We start from the raw sequence: 21082 nt of genomic DNA, 5'->3' as shown, positions 1-21082 counted from the left end.
ATAGGCACATATGAATAGCTTTAAAAATTCCTGTAGTGAAGAAACTTTATCATTTCTCAAATTTATTTGGATGTCATCGGGTCAATGAGCGCATGGGCTCCGATGCCACACCTTGGCCACTTAGAAGCTGAATGACCTCAGGCAATCACTTCAGTGCACAGGCTTGGTTTCACAATCTGTGGAACAGTGAGGGTTGCTGGGTTACAGGCGATGTGGCCATTAGAGCACCCAGTGCATTTTAAGGGCTCCACCAAACATCAGTACTTAAACAGAAGTGATCCCTTTCCAACATTCCAACCCACTCTTGAGTTTATATGCAACAACATCCTGCAGGATGCCCCTGTTAAATTAAATTAAAGCTTTCAGGTTAGGCCATCTCAGTGCAGAAGGAAAAAAAAACAAGATGATCTTGATTTAAGTTTTTGCTCCTGCATTTAAATGTGAAGTTAGGAGTAAGTTCCAAGTCCTTATTTGTAAAACTAGATACTATAAAGAGTTAAAATTCAATTATAAAGCATTACACAAATGTGTACTCTTTTGTGGACACATCTTAAGAAGAGTAACCAAAATCTGCTATACAATTACACACAACGCTTGCTTCATACAAATAAAAATGAACACAAACAGGTCTCACAAAAGATATTTCTAACACAGATAACCTATTTTCTGTAGACACTGAGTGCAAATTTCTGACTACTGCTTCATATAAGCCATGGCCTTGGATAAACTGGTTGAACAGTTAATACATATTAATACTAACCGAAAACTTTTTACATAGTCCCTTCTCAATTATTCATGCTAATTAAGAAGTAACAACATAGATGAGAATTTAATAAACTGTTCATTACATAATCAAACTATACAACTGATTTTGGGGGGCAATGTTTCCCACACACTGAAACCAGTTATTAAAATTTGTACTGTCCAAGTATCAGGCCAACAAGACTAGGAACCCAGGACTGGTAAGCCACAAGTTCACCAAGGAACGAGGGTGTTACACAACCAAGCTCTTTCTGCTTCACAGGAGCAGTCGCAGTGTAGCATCCGGTTTCGAATTTTCTACACCATCCATCCATTACCGTTGTACTTCTCCACATAAATGGGTGTCTCAGTAAGAGTGTCACTTAATCTCTTTCAATCTGAATTTCCTGTATTGTAAAATGGGAATTATATCTTCCTGGCAGTGTTATTGTGAAGTCTAGTGACAATGAATATAGAGCACTTGGAAATATGCGAAGCACTTCACCAACTTTCAGTAAATGCTACCCGACATTTTTATTTCCCCCGCACAATTCTTATTTGCTGAGTCTGCAAATTTAGGCCGCAGAGATCTTCAAACTCTTGGGAAACGAAGACCCCTTTCGGGACCCCAGCTCGTTCTAGGCCCTGATCATAGATCAATAGCCTATTCCTGCGTGGTATCCCCACTGGCAAACGATCACTTAGCGTCTCTTTACCCAATTCCAAATCTCCTTTTCCAGCTAAACTCCAAGTTCCAAGGGCTCCACCCCCACCCTCAGGCCTCAGCGACCTGCACGGCCCTGGCTAGCTCGTCCTTCCAGCTCACAGGCCCCGGCGCTGGCCTGACCTGGGGTCTCATCCCAAACACATAGCCACACACACGCCAGGTGACCGGTTCCCGCCGCAGCCCGAGCTCCGCCCAGGAAAGCCGGACCGCGAACAGCTGAGCAACTTTTCAAGAATCCGCTCAGCCTCAGTTTCCCTGGTAGTGGGGCTGGGGTGCACCAGCCGCCAAGGGGCCGGAGCGGGGGCTTGGGAGGGGCGAAGGGAAAGCGAAGTGGCCCGTTACTCCTGGACCCCCCGCACTAACCTGCAAGTGACTTGCTTGGTGCTCATGGTGGCCGGGCTTGAGGGCCCTTGTCGCGCCACCGTCTCTCGCTCTCGCCGCCGTCGTCGTCGCCTCGGCCCTGCCCATCCCGCGCGGCCGCGTCACGCCGGCGTACACCGCCCCTTCCGTGTGGCATCTCTGTAGCGCCCGCCGGAAACCTCACCGCCGTCATAATTGGTTCCGCCTGAGGGCTGAGGCTGGGCGACCTCCCATCCAAGAGCTCTGGGTCAGGCATTTGCGAGCCTCCTGGTCCCCAAGCGGGCCTGGCTGGGGACCTACTCTTTCCAGTCTTATTCCTGTTGTCGTTTCTACCGGCCTGCCCTGTGTCGGGTCCTTAGAAACTCCTTACACCTCAGGAGGCCAAGCTCCCACCCCTCCAATGCGTGCGTAAATTACAAATGTGCCTTAGAACCCAAACTTGCATTCCCTAGGCCCCCATCTCAGGCCCTGCCTCGACTGTTCCCGCCAGGCCAGACCTCCACTCCCACTTAAGGAATTCCTTAGCTCCCTCCCATTTGCTCTTTTCCAAGATATCTACTCCCACCCCAGGTTTTCCATTCCGCCCCCCCCCCCTCACCCCGGCTTTTCGTCTTCCGTTTCCTATGGTGGAAACCCCAAAAGATATTCTTGACACTTTCCTCTGGTTCTCTGTATCTGCAGATCCTGCTCCCACACCTCTCTCCAGTGCATCTTCTTGATGTGGACATGTTGGGGTTTCCGGAGTGAATGGTCAAGAAAGAATTCTTGAGACATCTTTGGTGCAAAAAGGGTGGTTTTATTAAAGCTTGGGGACAGGACCCATGGGCAGAAAGAGCTGCTCGAGGATCATGAGGAGTGACTATGTACCTTCAAGTTAGGAGGGAGTTAGGGATAGTGTAAGTGTCTAAGGAATTTGGAAGCAAGGTTTCCAGGACCTTGAGGGGCTAGCTATGAGGAAAAGATCATTTACTTCTGTCTAGTAAAACCTTAGTCATGACACCTTTTGGATGTGTATCAGTGGGCCCTATGTTTGGAGGATGATTGCTAACATATACCTTGGGGGGTAGAAATAAAGGAAGTTTCCAAAGGAATATTTAGATGTTAAAGGAGACTCACAGGATCCTGGAGGAGCGGGATAATGTTAAGCTAAGATGGCCTTTTGCCCTTTGCAGAGTATTAACATCAAGGCAGTTGAGTTCCTAGAGGAAGGTCTCTTGGCCTATCTCAAGAACTTGTAAATGGGCTGTAAGTTGTAAGGAAATTTAATTTTTTTCTTTTGCTTTTGTTCTACACATCACTCTCTCCATTTCCATCCTCATGGTTCTGAAAGGGCAGGCCTACGCTGGCTGACTCCATCTTGTTCTGTGTCCTTCACCTTGACCACGCCTCCTCCCCTTGAGTAACCTCCGCTCACCTGCCTAACAGGACTCGGACCCTTCCCCAGCCAATCGGCTGGGGCCACAGCCATTATCTCACCAACTGCCCCAGGCCCCAATAAAACCTTTGTTCTTTTGAAACTCGCTCTTTCTCCCCAGTATCTCACCGCTGCGTCGGTGCAGGTAGGGGATTGAGCTCGAGCTAGGTCGAATAAAGGCTCTTTGCTTTTGCATCGGACTCGGCTCCCTGGTGGTCTTTGGGGATCACGAATTCTGGGCATAACAGTTCCAGTCCAAACAACCATTATTTCTTGTCTAGACCTGTGCCATAGCCTCTTACCTGCTTTTCCTCCTTCTGCTCCTACCCTCTCCCAGTAAGTTATCACCCAAAACATATTTTTTAAAACATAAATAGGATCATGTCACTCACCTTTAACCCTTTCAATGGTTTCCCATTGCTTTAAAAAAAATTTCTCTTTAAAAATTTTAAACATTGAGATATAACAGACTAAAATGTACAAAACACATCTATGCCTCTATGAATTTTTTTACATGGGTATACACTCATGAATTCATCACTAGATCAAGATGAAGAACATTATCTATACCCTAGACGGCTCACTTATGCCTCTTCCCAGTCAATACCTCCTAAAGGTAACTGTTCTCACCTATCACACAAATTAGTTTTGTTCTTGACCTTGATATAAATGGTATAATTCAATATGTACTCTTTTGTCGTGTCTTCTTTTGACCAATATTATGTCTATTTGATCTATCTGTACTATTGTATATAGCCATATGTTATTCTTTTACTTTGCTGTAAAAATAGTAAATCTTCTAATTAATAAACATGGCATATACTTCCAATTACTTGGAACTTCTGAAATTCTCTCAGAAATATAGGGAGTGTATTGGAAAATTTATAGTTTTCAGTGTGTAAGTATTCAACAACCTTTATTAGATTTACTCCTAGGTATCTAGACGATTTTTTTTTTACACTATTGTAAAAGGTATTTTTTAAAATGTCCTAATCATTTGTTGCTTTCTCCATGGTAAATTCATGTATTAATTTTACTGGGCTGTTTGTTCATTGTTTTGGATTTTCTACACACACAATAATGCCATCAGCAAATAATAACAATTTTCAATCTTTATATCTTGTTTTTTTGTTTTGTTCTGTTTTGTTTTCGCCTTTAGTGCACCACTGAATGCACTTGGTACACCTTCAGTGTAATTTTAAATAGAAGAGGTAATAGTGGACATCCTTATCCTTTTCCTGAATTCTGGGAAAGTATTTAATATTTCACTATTAATTAAAATGTTAGCCTAAGGGTTTTGAAGCCATTATCAAATTAAGGAAGTTCTTTCTCTTTCGAGTTTTCTTAAAGTTTGTTTTTTTTTAATCATGTCTGTTTTTTAAATCAAATCCTTTTTTCCCCCAATCTATTGAGAAAACCATATTGTTTTATCCTTTCTTCTCTTAATGTGTTAAATTATATTGATTGATTTTTTAAATGTTAAACCAACCTTGAATTCCTCAGACATACCCCCCTTAGCATATTATTCCTTCTTTAAATCATCAGATTTTGTTTATTTATTTATTATTTATTTATAATATTGTGTTTAGGTGTGTTGAGAGATAATAATATTGTGTTTAGGTGTGTTGGTCTGTAGTGTTCCTTTCCAGTAATGTCCATGTCAGGTTTTGATATTTGAACTAAGCATAAAATGAATTTGGATACCTCACTCTTTTCTCATCTCTAGAAAAGTCTGTGTAATATAATTTTTAACTTTTTCCTTTAATATTTGGAAAAATTTACTACTGAAGCCATCTCCTCAGTTTATAGGAAGGTTTTTAATTAAAGATTTAATTGCTGTATTACATATAGGACTCCAGATTTTCTCTTTGTGTGGCAGGTTTGGAAAGTTCTCTTCCCTCTGCCCCCAAATAAATTAGTCCATTTCATCTAAATTGTTGAATTTATTGTCATGGAGTTGTTCATATCTTCTTTTTTAAAATGTCCATTGGATCTGTAATAATGTCGCCTTTTCACTATTGATATTACTATTAATGTTTTATCTCTTAAAAATCAGACTAACTAGATATTTATCAATTTTGTTAATCTTTTCAATAAGCAAACTTTTGGCCTTGTTCATTTTGACTATTGTACATGTGTTTTCTATTTCACTGATTTCTGCTTATATCTTGACTATTTCCTTTTTCTGTGTTCTTTGCATTCAAATTACTCATTTTCTATCTTCTTCAGATGGAAGTTTAGATTACAAATTTTCAAAAGTTCTTCTTTTTTATGTATTTAAAGCTATAATATTCCCTCTAAGCAACTTTTAGTAGTGTTCCACAAGTTTTTATGTCATCTTTTCCTTACCATTTGGTTCAAATAACTTTCTAATTTCCATGGTTTATTCCTTGACCCATAAGTTATTTAGAAGTGTGTAATTTAATTTCTAAACTACTGAGTATTTTCTAGTTATCTTTTTCTTATTGATTCATATTCATTTCTAGTATTACCCCACTGTGGAATTGTCTTTTCTTCTTTAAGTTTGGTCATTATTTGAGTTATACATTTTGAAGCTGTTTTTTAGGTTCAAACAAATAAATGTAAGATTGCTCTATCTTCTGCTTTGCCAACACATGTTACTAAGAAATGTCCTGTTTTGTGCTAGTTGCACATGTGAATCAGGACAGTGCTATATCAGTATTCACTACACTGTATGTGAGACATACAGTGCCTGTAAGACATGTCTAAAAAAGGTGTTCTAAGAATGCTAGTTGTTTGTTGCATCAGGATAATGTTTTCAGTGAAAGAATGTTTTGACCACACAGGGGTGCATGTAATACACTGTAAAGATAAATGTATAAAAGCTGTTTCTGAGAGCGCTAATTTAAAAAGGAAATGCCTAGAAATTCTTGTCTTAAAGTATACTTTGTCTGATATTAACATAATCATATCAACTTACTTTCAGACAGCATTTGTATGGTATATCTTTTTCCATCCTTTTATTTTCAACTTACCAGGTGTTTTTATATTTACACTATATTTCTTATAAATGGTATATAGTTGATTTTCAAGCTTGATAATCTGTTTTTGAATAGATTACTTAGTCCATTTACATTAAATGTAATATACTTAGATTTAAATCTACCATCTTGCTATTAATTTTCCATTTATATCATCTGTTATTTGTTCTTTACTTTTCCTTTCTTGTATTCCTTTGGATTAGTTTTTTCCATTATTCCATATTTTTCTTCATTGGTTACACACTTGAAAAAAAATTTTGGTTAGGGAGGTGGTGCCTGGGTGGCTCAGTGGTTAAGTGTTGGACTTTGACTCAGGTCATGATCTCATGGTTCATGAGTTCAAACTCCACCTGGGGCTCTGTGCTGACAGTTCAGAGCCTGGAGCCTGCTTCAGATTCTGTGTCTCCTTCTCTCTCTCAAAAATAAATAAATATTAAGTTTTTTTGTAATTTGTTTTTAAGTAGGCCCTATGTCCAGTGCAAAGCCCAACACGGGGCTCAAACTCATGATCCTGAGATCAAGACCTGAGCTGAGATCAAGAGTTTGACACTTGGGGACCTGGATGGCTCAGTAGGTTAAGCAAGTGACTTCGGCTCAGGTCATGATCTCACAGTTCATGAGTTCGAGTCCCACATGGGGTGAGCTTGAGCCCCACTTCAGATAAGCTTGTGCCCCACATGGGCTCTGCATTGACAGTGCACAGCCTGCATGGGATTCTCTCCCTCTTTCTCTGCCCCTTGCTCACTTGTGCCCTCTCTCAAAAAAAAAAAAAAAAAAAAGAGTTGGATGCTTAGCCAACTGAGCCACCCAGGCACTCAAAAAAATTTTTAACATTTATTCATTTTTGAGAGACAGAGAGATAGAGTGTAAGGGTTAAATTGTAGTGTAGGGCTAATGCTTAGCTTGAAAAATAACAGCTTTGTGTTGACACTGAAGGTTAAGAGATAACAGCCTTGCTTTGCTCTGGTAAACTACGCCTCATACCCTTGTAAATTAGGCTTCACCAATTAAGGAAACAAAAGTTCAAAGAAAAGAGCATCAGAGGCAGGGTCAAGGAGATCCACTGGTTGCAACTTAGAGGCAGAAAGTCTAAAGTAAACACCTCATTAGGCAACTGTTAACTCATCTGGAACCTGTTTCTTTGTTTTGTTCCCAGGTGATGATAAAACGATGTGATTGGTTATAAAAACTCTGTCCCCCGGCTGTTCGGGGCCGCACTCTCATCAAGAGTGTTGGTCCCGATTGGTTGGCCTTGCCTCTCATTGTAATAAACTTTGTTGTGACTGTCACTGGTGCCCGTAGCATTCTGTTTCAGGAGTCGTGTGGATGCAACATTTGGTGCATTGGCCGGGAAAGTTAAAGGTCTGAAACAGGGCCCTTTCCTTGGATTGTTCCGTGGGAAAGTTAAAGGTCTGAAACAGGGCCCTTTCCTCGGATTGTTCCGCCAGAAAGTTAAAGGTCTGAAACAGGGCCCTTTCTGCGGATTGCTCTGCCGACCCCTGGGAAGAAGCTCGGGATTGGGAGAGGTAAGGAATTCTTGGGGCGCGCCATTTGGATGACTCAGGAGGGTCTGCTGGACGCGGCTATAGACCCAGAGTCAGGGATCCTACCAGGACGCTGGTGGACCCCATTTGGTTTGGTTTTTGTCAATGAGGATCCTGTTTTCAGGTGGCTGCCACGGCCTACTGGCCTAGAGATCTCAAACTTGTGTTTTCTTCATGTCTTAATTGTCTTCTTCCTGTTGACTGTCTGTGCGTCCTTGTCAGTTCTGCCTATCTTTGTCATGGGTCAAAATCAGAGTACCCCCACCCCTCTGAGTCTCATACTAACCCATTTCCAGGACTATAAGAGAGCTACCTCAGTTTTCGGCCTCCACGTTAAGAAGCCAGTCCTTCGAATTCTCTGCGAGGTGGAATGGACCAGCTTTCAGGTGGAATGGCCTCCACAGGAGACCTTTGACCTTACATTGGTATATAAGTTTCATGATATTGTCTTTTCTAGGCACGAAGACCAAATCCCATATATTGGGGCATGGAGGACCCTCATCGAAAACCCTCCTGATTGGTTAAAACTTCTCCTTCCCCTTCCCCCTTGCCTCCCTAAAGTACAGGCTTTACCACTCAAAGGCAGCCCATCTGGAGCTCAAAATAAGAATCTTAACGGGACTAAGCGGCTGCCCCCTCTATCACCTGCACCGGAGGAAGAAGAAGAAACTTACCACCCGCCACCCTATAGTTCTCGCCCAAAAAAAAAATACGGGTCAAGATGCTTCAGATCAGGAGGCAAGCCCGAGTCGGGACATTCCCCTGAGCTTGTCTCACACCCAGTCAAGGACTCCCTTCCACCCCCCTCCCGCTGCCCTACCCCTTTGTCCGGGGTCACCCCTGCAGGGTGATATCCAACCCTTTATGACTTATGTACCCTTCTCCACTAGTGGCCTTTATAATTGGAAGCTTCAAAACCCCTCGTTCTCAGAGAAACCCCAAATATTAATTTCTCTTCTTGAAACTATATTTGTGACCCATCAGCCAACCTGGGATGACTGCCAGCAGCTCTTGCAGGTTCTCTTCACCACTGAGGAGCGAGATAAGATCCGTCGTGAGGCCCAAAAATTAGTGATGGGGCCAAACGGGCAACCCACCGAGGATCCTGCTGTGCTGGAGGAAGTTTTTCCTTCCTCGCATCCTGAGAATTGGGACCCAAACACTCCTCACGGTAGGCGATCATTAACCCTATTTCGCCAGACTCTACTGGGAGGTCTCCGAGCGGCCGCCCGCCGGCCCACAAACATGTCTAAGGTAACAGAAGTAATTCAGGGAGCTGAGGAAAGCCCCTCGGCCTTCTTAGAAAGGCTCATGGAGGCGTACCGCACCTTTACCCCTATTGACCCTGAGGCACCTGAAAATAGTAGGGCATTAAATCTGGCTTTTGTCTCACAGGCAGCCCCAGACATTCGGAAAAAATTACAAAAATTAGATGGGTTTGAAGGAAAAAAAATTTATCTGAGTTAGTTGAAATAGCCCGAAAAGTTTTCAACAATAGGGATTCTCAGGAAAAAAGACAGACAAAAAAAAAAAAAAATTAAGCAGGGTGGTGGCAGCCGTCCTGGATGCCCGTGAGGGAAGAGGACCCAGAACGCCCAAAGAATTCTGGTCTGGACAAAAGAAAAAAGATAAACAAAGGGTTAAAGTGTCACTAAGAAAAAAATCAGTGTGCATATTGCAAACAAGAGGGACACTGGAAAAAGGATTGCCCCAACTTAGCCCAACGCAAAACTGGGCCACCCCAGGTATCTGTGATGGGAGTCGATTTCGACTGACGGGGCCGCAGCTCGGTGGCCCCTTCTGAGCCGTTGGTTACTGTTAATATAGGGGGACAACCTAAGACCTTCTTGGTGGACACTGGGCCAACATTTTCAGTTCTAAAACAAGATCCGGGCTCCACCAGGCCAGGGGCAACCCTGGTGCAAGGAGGAACTGGTCCCAGACTTGTAAATGGACCACTGACCGACAAGTAGATTTAGGCCGTAAAACTGTTACACATTCTTTCCTAATCATGCCTGAATGCCCCTACCGTGGATTACTAGAGACCTACTGCATAAACTAACAGCTTCTTTGAAATTCACTGAAGGGGGTATGCATATTAAAGTCGGCCAGGATGGCCCAACAACAATAATGGTGACTGTGCCACTTGGGGAAGAGGGCCTGCTCACTCCAGTGCCTAATGAAAATGTCCATGCTGTCAATCCCCTCCCTAAAAGCCTCCAAGCGGATTTCCCCCATGTGTGGGCTGAAACCAATCCACCTGGGCTGGCAATTTATCAAGCTCCCATAATAGTGGAACTTAAGGCATCCGCCCTTCTGGTAAGAGTAAAACAATATCCCATGTCCCGGGAGGCTAGGCGGGGAATCGCTATTCACATCAAGCGTTTGCGCGACTCTGGCATTTTGATCCCATGCAAGTCGCCATGGAATACTCTGCTTCTTCCTGTCCAGAAGCCTAACTCATCCGATTTCTGGCCAGTTCAAGACCTAAGAGCAGTAAACGCCAGGGTAATGGACATTCATCCCACTGTACCCAACCCTTATACTCTCCTTAGTCTGCTTCCCCCTTCTCAGGTGTATTATACAGTTCTGGACTTAAAAGATGCCTTCTTTGCCATCCCGCTGGCCCCACAAAGCCAGCCACTATTTGCGTTTGAATGGACTGATCCTGAAGAGGGAAAAGCCGGACAGCTCACCTGGACACGACTCCCCCAAGGATTTAAAAATTCTCGTACTCTTTTTAATGAAGCCCTGCACCAAGATTTAGAGCCATTTCGGATCTTCAACCCACAGGTAACTCTACTGCAATATGTTGATATCTTGTTGGCAGCCCCTTCTCATCTGAAATGCCTGAGTGCCACCAAAGAACTCTTGAGTCTTCTACAAAAACTGGGGTACCGAGTGTCAGCCAGAAAAGCACAGATCTGTCGTACTGCAGTGGCCTATTTAGGTTACAACCTTAAAAAAGGTAAGCACTATCTTGGTGAACAAAGAATTCGGCCTATACTCGATATTCCTCAATCTAGAACTCGCAAACAAGTCCGCGAGTTCCTTGGGGCAACAAGCTACTGCAGACTGTAGATACCTGGTTTTGCTGAACTGGAGGCCCCTTTATAAGCCACTCTCAAAGGATCTCCAGAGTCCTTCACGTGGGGGGAGACTCAAACTAAAGCCTTACAAGATGCTCTCATAACCCCACCAGCTTTGGCTTTGTCAGATCCCACCAAGCCATTCCATTTGTTTGTAGCCAAAAAAGGAGGGGTGGCCAAGGGAGTTCTGACTCAGCGCCTAAGACCTTGGCACTGACCGGTGGCTTATTTATCCAAACGGCTGGGTCCAGTTGCTTCCGGATGGCCCCCATGCATTTGACAAATTGCCGCCACCGTGCTTCTAGTTAAAGATGCAGACAAACTAACCTTAGGGCAAGCATTGTCTATCACGGGTCCCCATGAAGTAGAAACTTTACTGCGGGCTTCCCCAGAGTGATGGCTGTCAAATGCTTAGATTACCCAAAATCAAGCATTGCTACTCGACCAGCACCGAATACGTTTTTGTGCTCCCACAACCTTAAACCCAGCCACTTTGCTGCCCGAAGGCCAGAATCCCCCTGTACACCCTTGCCCAGAAACCTTGGCTCTGATCTTACAGACATTCCTTTACATGACCCTGATATCAGCATGTTTTCAGACGGCAGTAGTTTTGTGTTTCAAGGGCAAAGGTATGCCGGTGCTGCGGTGACGACAGACCGTGAAGTTTTATGGCAACAGACCCTTCCCCCAGGAACTTCAGCCCAATGCGCAGAGCTCATCGCACTAACAAAAGCCCTAAAACTCAGAAGAAACAAGTCAGTTAACATTTATACAGACAGCCGCTATGCTTTTGCAACCACGCATGTACACGGATCCATTTATCAAGAGTGCGGTCTCCTCACAGCAGAAGGCAAGGCCATCAAAAATAAAGCTGAAATTTTAGATCTTCTAGCAGCCATCTGGGAATCTGCGAGGCTGGCAATCATTCACTGCCCGGGACATCAGAAAGGCGACTCCCTACAGGCAATCGGAAACCGCCTGGCTGATGCAGCAGCCCGAGAAAGCTGCCCCAACTAAAAGTAAAAGTGCCTTGGAGCTACCGATCTTGACAGACCCCCTGCTTCCACTGGAGCCCAGTTACACTCCTAAAGATTTGGAGTGGATTTCCAGAAAAGGGGGAAGCAAGATGCCGGGACAAAAGTGGTTTCAAGATCCTGAAGGTAAGATACTCTTACCGGCGGCACTCGGGAGGCACATGGTGGGTCAGCTCCACCAAGGGACTCATCTGGGAAAAACGAGGATGGCGGAATTAGTGTGGAGAAAGTTCAGGGCACATGGGCTGGGAAAAGAGACTGAAGAGATGGTTGAAAGGTGTGTAAGTTGTGCCCAAGTAAATCAGGGTGCAAATAGGAAGGTTTCAGAAGCTAAAAGAGATAGAGGAATTGAGCCAGGCCGCTTTTGGGAAATAGATTTTCCTGAGATTAAACCAGGGAAATACAGATATAAATACTTGCTTGTTCTTGTAGACACCTTCTCCAGGTGGGTCGAGGCGTTCCCCACCAAATCAGAAACGGCTCAGACGACAGTTAAGAAATTATTAAATGAAATAATTCCTAGATTCGGGCTGCCTTTGAGCATAGGATCAGACAATGGCCCGGCCTTCACGGCGCAGGTATCCCAGGGTCTAGCCCAGGCATTGGGAATAGATTGGAAATTACATTGTGCATATAGACCCCGGAGCTCGGGTCAAGTAGAAAGGATGAATCGGACCCTAAAAGAGACCTTAACCAAATTGTCCCTTGAGACAGGCGAAAATTGGGTTGATGGCCTGCCTTTTGCCCTTTTGTGAGCGCGTTGTACTCCATTTGTCAAGGGATTTTCCCCTTATGAAATTTTATTTGGCAGACCTCCACCTATCCTGCCGAGGCTAGGAGACGACATAATGGAACAGTTGGAATGGGACCATTTGCTGGCTTCGCTCATGGCCCTGCAACATGTACAGAAGGAAATAACCAGGGCCTTGAGAGAAGCCTTCGCTCATTCTCCTGTTCTTCCCCACCCCTTTCAACCAGGAGACTTAGTCTGGGTCAAAAGGCATGAGCCTAAAACCCTGGAGTCACGCTGGAAAGGACCACACACCGTGATTCTGACTACGCACACGGCCGTCAAGGTAGATGGTGTCCGAACCTGGATTCATCACTCTCAGGTTAAGAAAAACTGCGTGAAGGCGGGAGCAACCCAGACCGATACAGAACCAGATAACAAACAGCAACGGGAGTTTCAAAGGCACCCAGAAGATCCTTTAAAGCTAAGACTGATGCGAGCATAATAATTTTTTGGGTTTGTATGGTGTTAAGTGTGGGGGACTGTATGGAATTGCATCCCCTATCTTTTTGGCCATACAAATGGGAACTCAGGGACACTGTCATGAGGAAGGTGATAGCATCTAATACCTCTTCCACTGTGCCTTGTTTTTTTTTGTTGTTGTTGTTGTTGTTTGTTTGTTTGATTTATGCGACTTGGTGGGGGACTCATGGGGGACTTTAGTTACTAATTATAAACAGCCAACGGGCTTTGCTCCTCCGGTCCCTGAAAACCCCTATATGGTTACCTATGGATGTGGACACAGGGATCAAGAACAAAAATTGGCTAACATACCAGGGTAAAAAGGGCAGCACCAGTCCTCATTCCACTCCTAGTGGGACTGGGAATTGCGGGATCCACAGCTATTGGAACTGCTGGACTCATTGTGGGGGACCAAAACTTCAAAACTGTAAGCAAGTAGACCGAGACCTAGGCTACTTGGAAACTTCAATTTCTCGGCTAGAACACCAAGTAGACTCTTTAGCCGAGGTTGTATTACAAAACAGAAGAGGGCTTGATTTACTCTTCATGAAGGAAGGGGGCCTCTGCGTGGCCCTCGGAGAAACGTGCTGTTTTTATGCAAACAATTCCAGAGTAATCCGAGACAGTCTCAGTTTGGTCAGGGATAATCTTAGGACCAGGGAACGTGCCAGGGAGGCCAGCAATAATTGGTATCAGAGTTTATTCTCTTGGTCCCCCTGGCTCACATCACTGCTTACAGCTGTAGCTGGGCCACTGCTGTTGTTACTTCTCGGGTTAACTATTGGCCCGTGCCTTATCAATTGGTTAGTACAATATGTCAAGAAGCGAGTTAGTGAAATAAAAATTATGATGTTCAGGTCCAATTATATCCCCTTAGTTCCTAATGATGAATCAAGGGATTGATTCACTGACAAGAAAAGGGGGAAATGTAAGGGTTAAATTGTAGTGTAGGGCTAATGCTTAGCTTGAAAAATAACAGCTTTGTGTTGACACTGAAAGTTAAGAGATAACAGCCTTGCTTTGCTCTGGTAAACTACGCCTCATACCCTTGTAAATTAGGCTTCACCAATTAAGGAAACAAAAGTTCAAAGAAAAGAGCATCAGAGGCAGGGTCAAGGAGATCCACTGGTTGCAACTTAGAGGCAGAAAGTCTAAAGTAAACACCTCATTAGGCAACTGTTAACTCATCTGGAACCTGTTTCTTTGTTTTGTTCCCAGGTGATGATAAAACGATGTGATTGGTTATAAAAACTCTGTCCCCCGGCTGTTCGGGGCCGCACTCTCATCAAGAGTGTTGGTCCCGATCGGTCGGCCTTGCCTCTCATTGTAATAAACTTTGTTGTGACTGTCACTGGTGCCCGTAGCATTCTGTTTCAGGAGTCGTGTGGATGCAACAAGAGTGCAAGTGGAGGTGGGGCAGAGAGAGAGGGAGACACAGAATCCCAAGAAGGCTCCAGGCTCTGAGATGTCAGCACAGAGCCCGGCATGGGGCTTAAATCCACGAACCGTGGATCATGACATGAGCCGAAGTCAGGTGCTTATCTGACTGAACCATCCAAGGGCCTCCCACCCCCAGTTACACGCTTTTAATTACACATTTAAAAAATGATTCTTTTAGGGGCACCTGGAACATATAACTCTTGATCTTGGGTAGTGAGTTTGAGCCCCACATTGGGTGTAGAGATAATTTTTTTTTAACGTTTATTTATTTTTGAGACAGAGAGAGACAGAGCATGAACGGGGGAGGGGCAGAGAGAGAGGGAGACACAGAATCGGAAGCAGGCTCCAGGCTCTGATCCATCAGCCCAGAGCCCGACGCGGGGCTCGAACTCACGGACCGTGAGATCGTGACCTGAGCTGAAGTCGGAGGCTCAACCGACTGAGCCACCCAGGCGCCCCGAGATAATTTTTTTAAGTAGGCTCTCATGACCTTGAAATCAAGACCTGAGCTGAGATTAAGAGTTGATTGCTTAACTGACTGAGCCACACAGGTGCCCCAGGTGTAGAGATTACTTAAATAAATGAACTTAAAAAAATTATTCTTGGGGCATCTGGATGGCTCAGTCCATTAAGTGTCCAACTTCAGCTCAGGTCATGATCTCATGGTTCATGGGTTCAAGCCCCACATCAGGCTCTGTGCTGACAGCTAAGAGCCTGGGGCTTGCTTGGGATTCTGTGTCTCCCTCTCTCTCTGTCCCTTGCCCACTTATGCTCTCTCTCTCTCTCTCTCTCTCAAGAATAAATATACATACATACATAAGTAATAAAAAGTTATTCTTTTAGTGATTACCCTAGAGATTACACTATGCATCTGTGACTTATTAGAGTCTACTTTAAATTAGTACTATTACCAGTTCCTAAACAATGCAAAACACTACAACAGCTTAACTGCATTTACTCTCCTCTCCACTTTCATGCTACTGTTGTCATGTATTTCTTCTGCATATGTTTGAATCCAACAACATATTGTAAAATGTTTTAAAATTTGGTATTCTTCATTCCTCCAACCATTTCATGTTTCTATTTAGGATCACTTTTTTTTTTTTTTTCCAACCAGAAGAACTCTTTTAGTATTTTTTGTACTGGGGATCACCCAAGAATTAATTTTCTTAGCTTTTATTGAGAAAATATTCTCCCCCCCCTTTAAAATATACTTTTAATTTTAAAAAGGTCTTAGATTTACAGAAAATTGTACATAGACGTCCCATTTACTTAACGACCAGTTTCTCCTATTATTAGTATCTCAGTGTATACGTCATCATTAATGAAACCATATTAATACATTATTATTAACTGAGGTCCACAGTTTATTCAAATTTCCTTAGTTTATACCTTTTTCTATTCCAGGATCCATCCAGGATACTATACTGCACCTAGTAATAATGTCTCTTTAGGTTACTCTTGGCTGTAGCAGTTTCTGAAGTTCTCCTACTGTTTGATGATCATGAAAATTTTTTAAATTTATTTTTTTAAATTTACATCAAAGTTGGTTAGCATATAGTGCAATAATGATTTCAGAAGTGGAACACAATGATTCATCCCCTACATAGAATACCCAGTGCTCATATCAACAAGTATCTTCTTTAATGCTCCTTACCCATTTACCCCATTCTCCCTCCCACAACCCTTCCAGCAACCCTCAGTTTGTTCTCTATATTTAAGAATCTCTTATGGTTTGTCCCCCTCCATGTTTTTATATTATTTTTGCTTCCCTTCCCTTATGTTAATCTGTTTTGTATCTTAAATTCCACATATGAAAGAAGTCATATGACATTTGTCTTTCTCTGACTAATTTCACTTGGCCTAATACACTCTAGTTCCATCCACATTGTTGCAAGTGGCAAGACTTTATTCTTTTTAATTGCCAAGTAATACTCCATTGTGTGTGTGTGTGTGTGTGTGTGTGTGTGTATACACACCACATCTTCTTATGCATTCATCTGTCGGTGGACATCTGGGCTCTTTCCATACTTGGCTATTGTTGATACTTCTGCTATAAACATTGATGTACATGTGCCCCTTTGAAACAGCATACCTGTATTCTTTGGAAAAATACCTAGTAGTGCAATTGTTGGGTCACAGAGTAGTTCTATTTTTAATGTTTTGAGGAACCTCTGTACTGTTTTCCGGAGTATCTCCACCAGTTTGCATTCCCACCAGCAGTGCAAAAGGTTCTTCTTTCTCCACATCCTCGCCAACATCTGTCGTTGCCTGAATTGTTAATTTTAGCCATTCTGACAAGTGTGAATGAGGTGGTATCTCATTGTGGTTTTGATTTGTATTTCCCTGAGGATGAGTGACGTTGAGCATCTTTTCATGTGTCTGTTAGCCATCTGGATGTCTTCTTTGGAAAAGTATTATGTTCATGTCTTTCGCCCATTTCTTCACTGTATCATTTGGTTTTTGGGTGTTGAGTTTGATAGTTCTTTATAGATTTTGGGTTCTAACCCTTTATCTGATATGTCATTTGCAAATATCTTCTCCCATTCCGTCGGTTGCCTTTTAGTTTTGCTGATTGTTTCCTTCACCGCGCAAAAGCTTTGTATCTTGAGGCCCTGATTTTTGCTCTTGTTTTTTTGCTCTTGTTTCCCTTGCCTCCAGAGATGTGTTGAGTAAGAAGTTGCTGTGGCCAAGGTCAAAGAGGTTTTTGGCTGCTTTCTCTCTAGGATTTGATGGCTTCCTGTCTTACTTTTAGGTCTTCCATCCATTTTTAATTTATTTTTGTGTATGGTGTAAGAAAGTGGTCCAGGTTCATTCTTCTGCATGTCGCTGTCCAGTTTTCCCAGCACCACTTGCTGAAGAGATTGTCTTTATTCCATTGGATATTCTTTCCTGCTTTGTCAAAGATCAGTTGGCCACACATTTGTGGTACCATTTCTGGGTTCTGTATTCTGTTCCATTGATCTAAGTGTCTGTTTTTGTGCCAGGACTATATTGTCTTGATGATTACAGCTTTGTACACCTCCAGCTTTGGTTTTCTTGTTCAGGGTTGCTTTGGCTACTCAGGATCTTTTCTGGTTTGATACACATTTTAGGATTGTTTGTTCTAACTCTGTGAAGAATGCTGGTGTTATTTTGATAGGTATTGCATTGAATACGTGTATTGCTTTGAGTAGTATCAACATTTTAACAATATGTGTTCTTCCAATCCATGAGCATGGACTATTTTTCCATTTTTTTGTGTCTTCTTCAATTTCTTTCATAAGCTTTCTATAGTTTTCAGTGTATAGATTTTTCACCTTTTGGTTAGGTTTATTCCTAGGTGTTTTATGGGTTTTGGCGCAATTGTAAGTGAGATTGATTCCTTGATTTCTCTTTCTGCTGCTTCATTATTGGTGTATAGAAATGCAACTGATTTCTGTGCATTGATTTTATATCCTGCAACTTTGCTGAATTCATGGGTCATTTCTAGTAGTTTTTTGGTGGAATTTTTTGGGTTTTCTATATAGAGTATCATATTGTCTGCGAAGAGCAAAAGTTTGACTTCCTCCTTGCCAGTATGGATGCCTTTTATTTCTTTGTGTTGCCTGATTACTGAGGCTAGGACCTCCAACACAATGCTGAACAACAGTGGCAAGAGTGATCATCCCTGTCCTATTCCTGACCATAGGAGGAAAGCTCTCAATTTTTCCCCATTGCAGATGATATGAGCAGTGGGTCTTTCATATATGGTTTTTATGATCTTGAGGTATGATCCTTCTATCCCTACTTACTTGAGGGTTTTTATGAATAAAGGATGCTGTATTTTGTCAGATGATTTCTTGGCATCTATTGAGAGGATCACATGGTTCTTATCTTTTCTTTTATTAATGTGATGAATCACATTGATTGATTTGCGGATACTGAACCAGCCCTGCATCCCAGGTATAAATCCCACTTGATCATCATCAATAATTCTTTTAATGTACTGTTGGATCTTGTTGGCTAGTATCTTGTGGAGAATTTTCACATCCATGTTCATCAGGGAAATTGGTCTATCATTCTCCTTTTAGTGGGGTCTCTGCCTGGTTTTGGAATCAAGGTAATGTTGGCTTCAGAGAATGAGTTTGGAAGTTTTCCTTCCATTTCTATTTTTTGGAACAGCTTCAAAAGAATAAGTGTGTTAACTCTTCTTTAAATATTGGTAGAATTTCCCTTGAAATCCATCCAGCCCTGGAATCTTGTTTGTTGGGAGATTTTTGATTACTAACTCAATTTCTTTACTGGCTATGGGTCTGTTCAGATTTTCTATTTCTTTCTGTTTCAGTTTTGGTAGTTTACATGTTTTTCAGAATTTGTCCATTTCTTCCAGATTGCCCAATTTTCTGGAATATAATTGCTCATAATATTCTATTATTATTGCTTGTATTTCTGCAGTGTTGGTTGTGATCTCTCCTCTTTCATTCTTGATTTTATTTATTTGGGTCCTTTCCTTTTTCTTTTTGATCAAACTGGCTAGATGTTTCTTAATTTTGTTAATTCTCTCAAAGAACCACCTCCTTGTTTCATTGATTTGTTCCACTGTTTTGTTTTGTTTTTTGATAGCATTGATTTCTGCTCTAATCTTTATTATTTCCTGTCTTCTGCTGGTTTGGGGTTTTATTTGCTGTTCTTTTTACAGCTCTTTAAGGTGTAAGGTTAGGTTGTGTATCTGAGACCTTTCTTCCTTCTTTAGGAAGGCCTGGACTGTTATATACTTCCCTCTTATGACTGCCTTTGCTGCATCCCAGAGGTTTTGGGCTGTCGTGTTATCATTTTCATTGGCTTCCACATACTTTTTAATTTCTTCTTTAGTCTGTTGGTTAACCCACTCATTCTTTAATAAAATGGTTTTTAATCTTCAAGTATTTGTTGTCTTTCCAAATTTTTTCTTGTGGTTGATTTCAAGTTTCATCACGTTGTGGTCTGAAAATATGCATGGCATGATCTCAATCTTTTTGTACTTGTTGAGGGCTGATTTGTGTCCCAGTATGTGATCTATTCTGAAAAATGTTCCATGTGCACTCAAGAAGAATGTGTATTCCACTGTTTTAGGATGAAATGTTCTGAATGTATCTGTTAAGTCCATCAGTCTGGTGTGTCATTCAAAGCCATTGTTTCCTTGTTGATTTTCTGTCTAGATTATCTGTCTATTGCTGTCAGTGGGGTATTGAAGTCCCCTATTATTATGGTATTATTAACCATGAATTTCTATAAGTTTTTTTATTGATTTATATATTTGGGTTTCTCCACGTTGGGGTCATAAATGTTTATAATTGTTAGATCTTGGGGGGGATAAAGCCCTTAGTTATGATATAATGCCCTTCTTCATTTCTTGTTACAGTCTTTATTTTAAAATCTAGATTGTCTAAGCATGGCTACTCCAGCTTTCTTTTGGCGACCATTAGCATGATAGACAGTTCTCCATCCCCTTACGTTCAATCTGCAGGTGTCCTTAGAGCTAAAATGGGTCTCTTGTAAATAACATATAGATGGATTTTGTTTTCTTATCCATCAAAAGACTCTATGTCTTTCGATTGGAGAGTTTAGTCCATTGACATTTAGAGTAATGAAAGATATGAATTTATTGCCATTGTGTTGTCTGTAGAATTCTCTGGTGCTTTCTAGCCTTTGTTGCTTTTGGTCTTTTTTTTTTTTTTTTCCATTTTTTCTCCCCTCGGAGAGTCCCCACTTAAAATTTCTTGCAGGGCTGGTTTAGGGGTCACAAACCCCTTTTGTTTTTATTTTTCTGGGAATCTCTTTATCTCCCCTTCTATTTTGAATGACAGCCTTGTTGGATAAAGAATTCTTGCCTGCATATTTTTCCGATTGAGCACGTTGAATATATCCTGCCACTCCTTTCTGGCCTACCAAGTTTCTATGACAGATCTGCTGTGAACCTTTCCCCCTTGCTGCTTTCATAATTCTTTCCTTGTCTGTGTATTTTGTGAATTTGACTATTATATGCCTCATTAATGTTTGTTTTGTTAAATCTAATGGCAGTTCTTTGTGCTTCTTGGAGTTTGATGTCTGTGTCTTTCCCCAGGTTAGGAAAGTTTTTCCACTATGATTTGCTAACATAAACCTTCTACTCCTTTTTCTCTCTCTTTATCTTCTGGGACTTGTATGATTAGGATGTTATTCCTTTTAATGAGTCACTGAATTCTCTAATTCTCATATTGTGCTCTTTTGCGTTAATTTCCCTCTTATTTTTCTGCTTCAATATTTTCCATAATTTTATCTTCTATATTGCAGATTTGCTGCTCTGCTTCAACCATCCTTGCCACTGTGACATCTATTCAAGATTGCAGCTCAGTTAATAGTATTTTAAATTTCATCCTGACTAGATTTTACTTCTTTTATCTCTTCAGAAAGGGATTCCATGTTTTTCAACCCCAGCTAGTATTCTTATCATGATTCTAAATTCTAGTTCAGACATCTTGCTTATATCTGTGTTGATT

General features: G+C 42.0%; 1 protein-coding gene across 1 annotated transcript in view; it reads right to left on the bottom strand.

The window, feature by feature from the left end:
* The window catches only part of MKRN2 (makorin ring finger protein 2), a 28297-nt gene extending 26351 nt beyond the window's left edge, over positions 1 to 1946 (bottom strand). Inside the window, exon 1 of the mRNA XM_042979535.1 lies at positions 1832 to 1946. Coding sequence (XP_042835469.1) covers positions 1832 to 1857 — 26 coding nt within the window. The 5' untranslated portion in view covers positions 1858 to 1946. The remainder of the gene's footprint in view (positions 1 to 1831) is intronic.
* Positions 1947 to 21082: the final 19136 nt, after the last annotated feature.

Source organism: Panthera tigris, chromosome A2, assembly GCF_018350195.1.
Source record: "Panthera tigris isolate Pti1 chromosome A2, P.tigris_Pti1_mat1.1, whole genome shotgun sequence".
Lineage (NCBI taxonomy): Eukaryota > Metazoa > Chordata > Mammalia > Carnivora > Felidae > Panthera > Panthera tigris.
The sequence above is the reverse complement of the archived record's forward strand: the minus strand, read 5'-3'. Positions and strand labels throughout refer to the sequence as shown.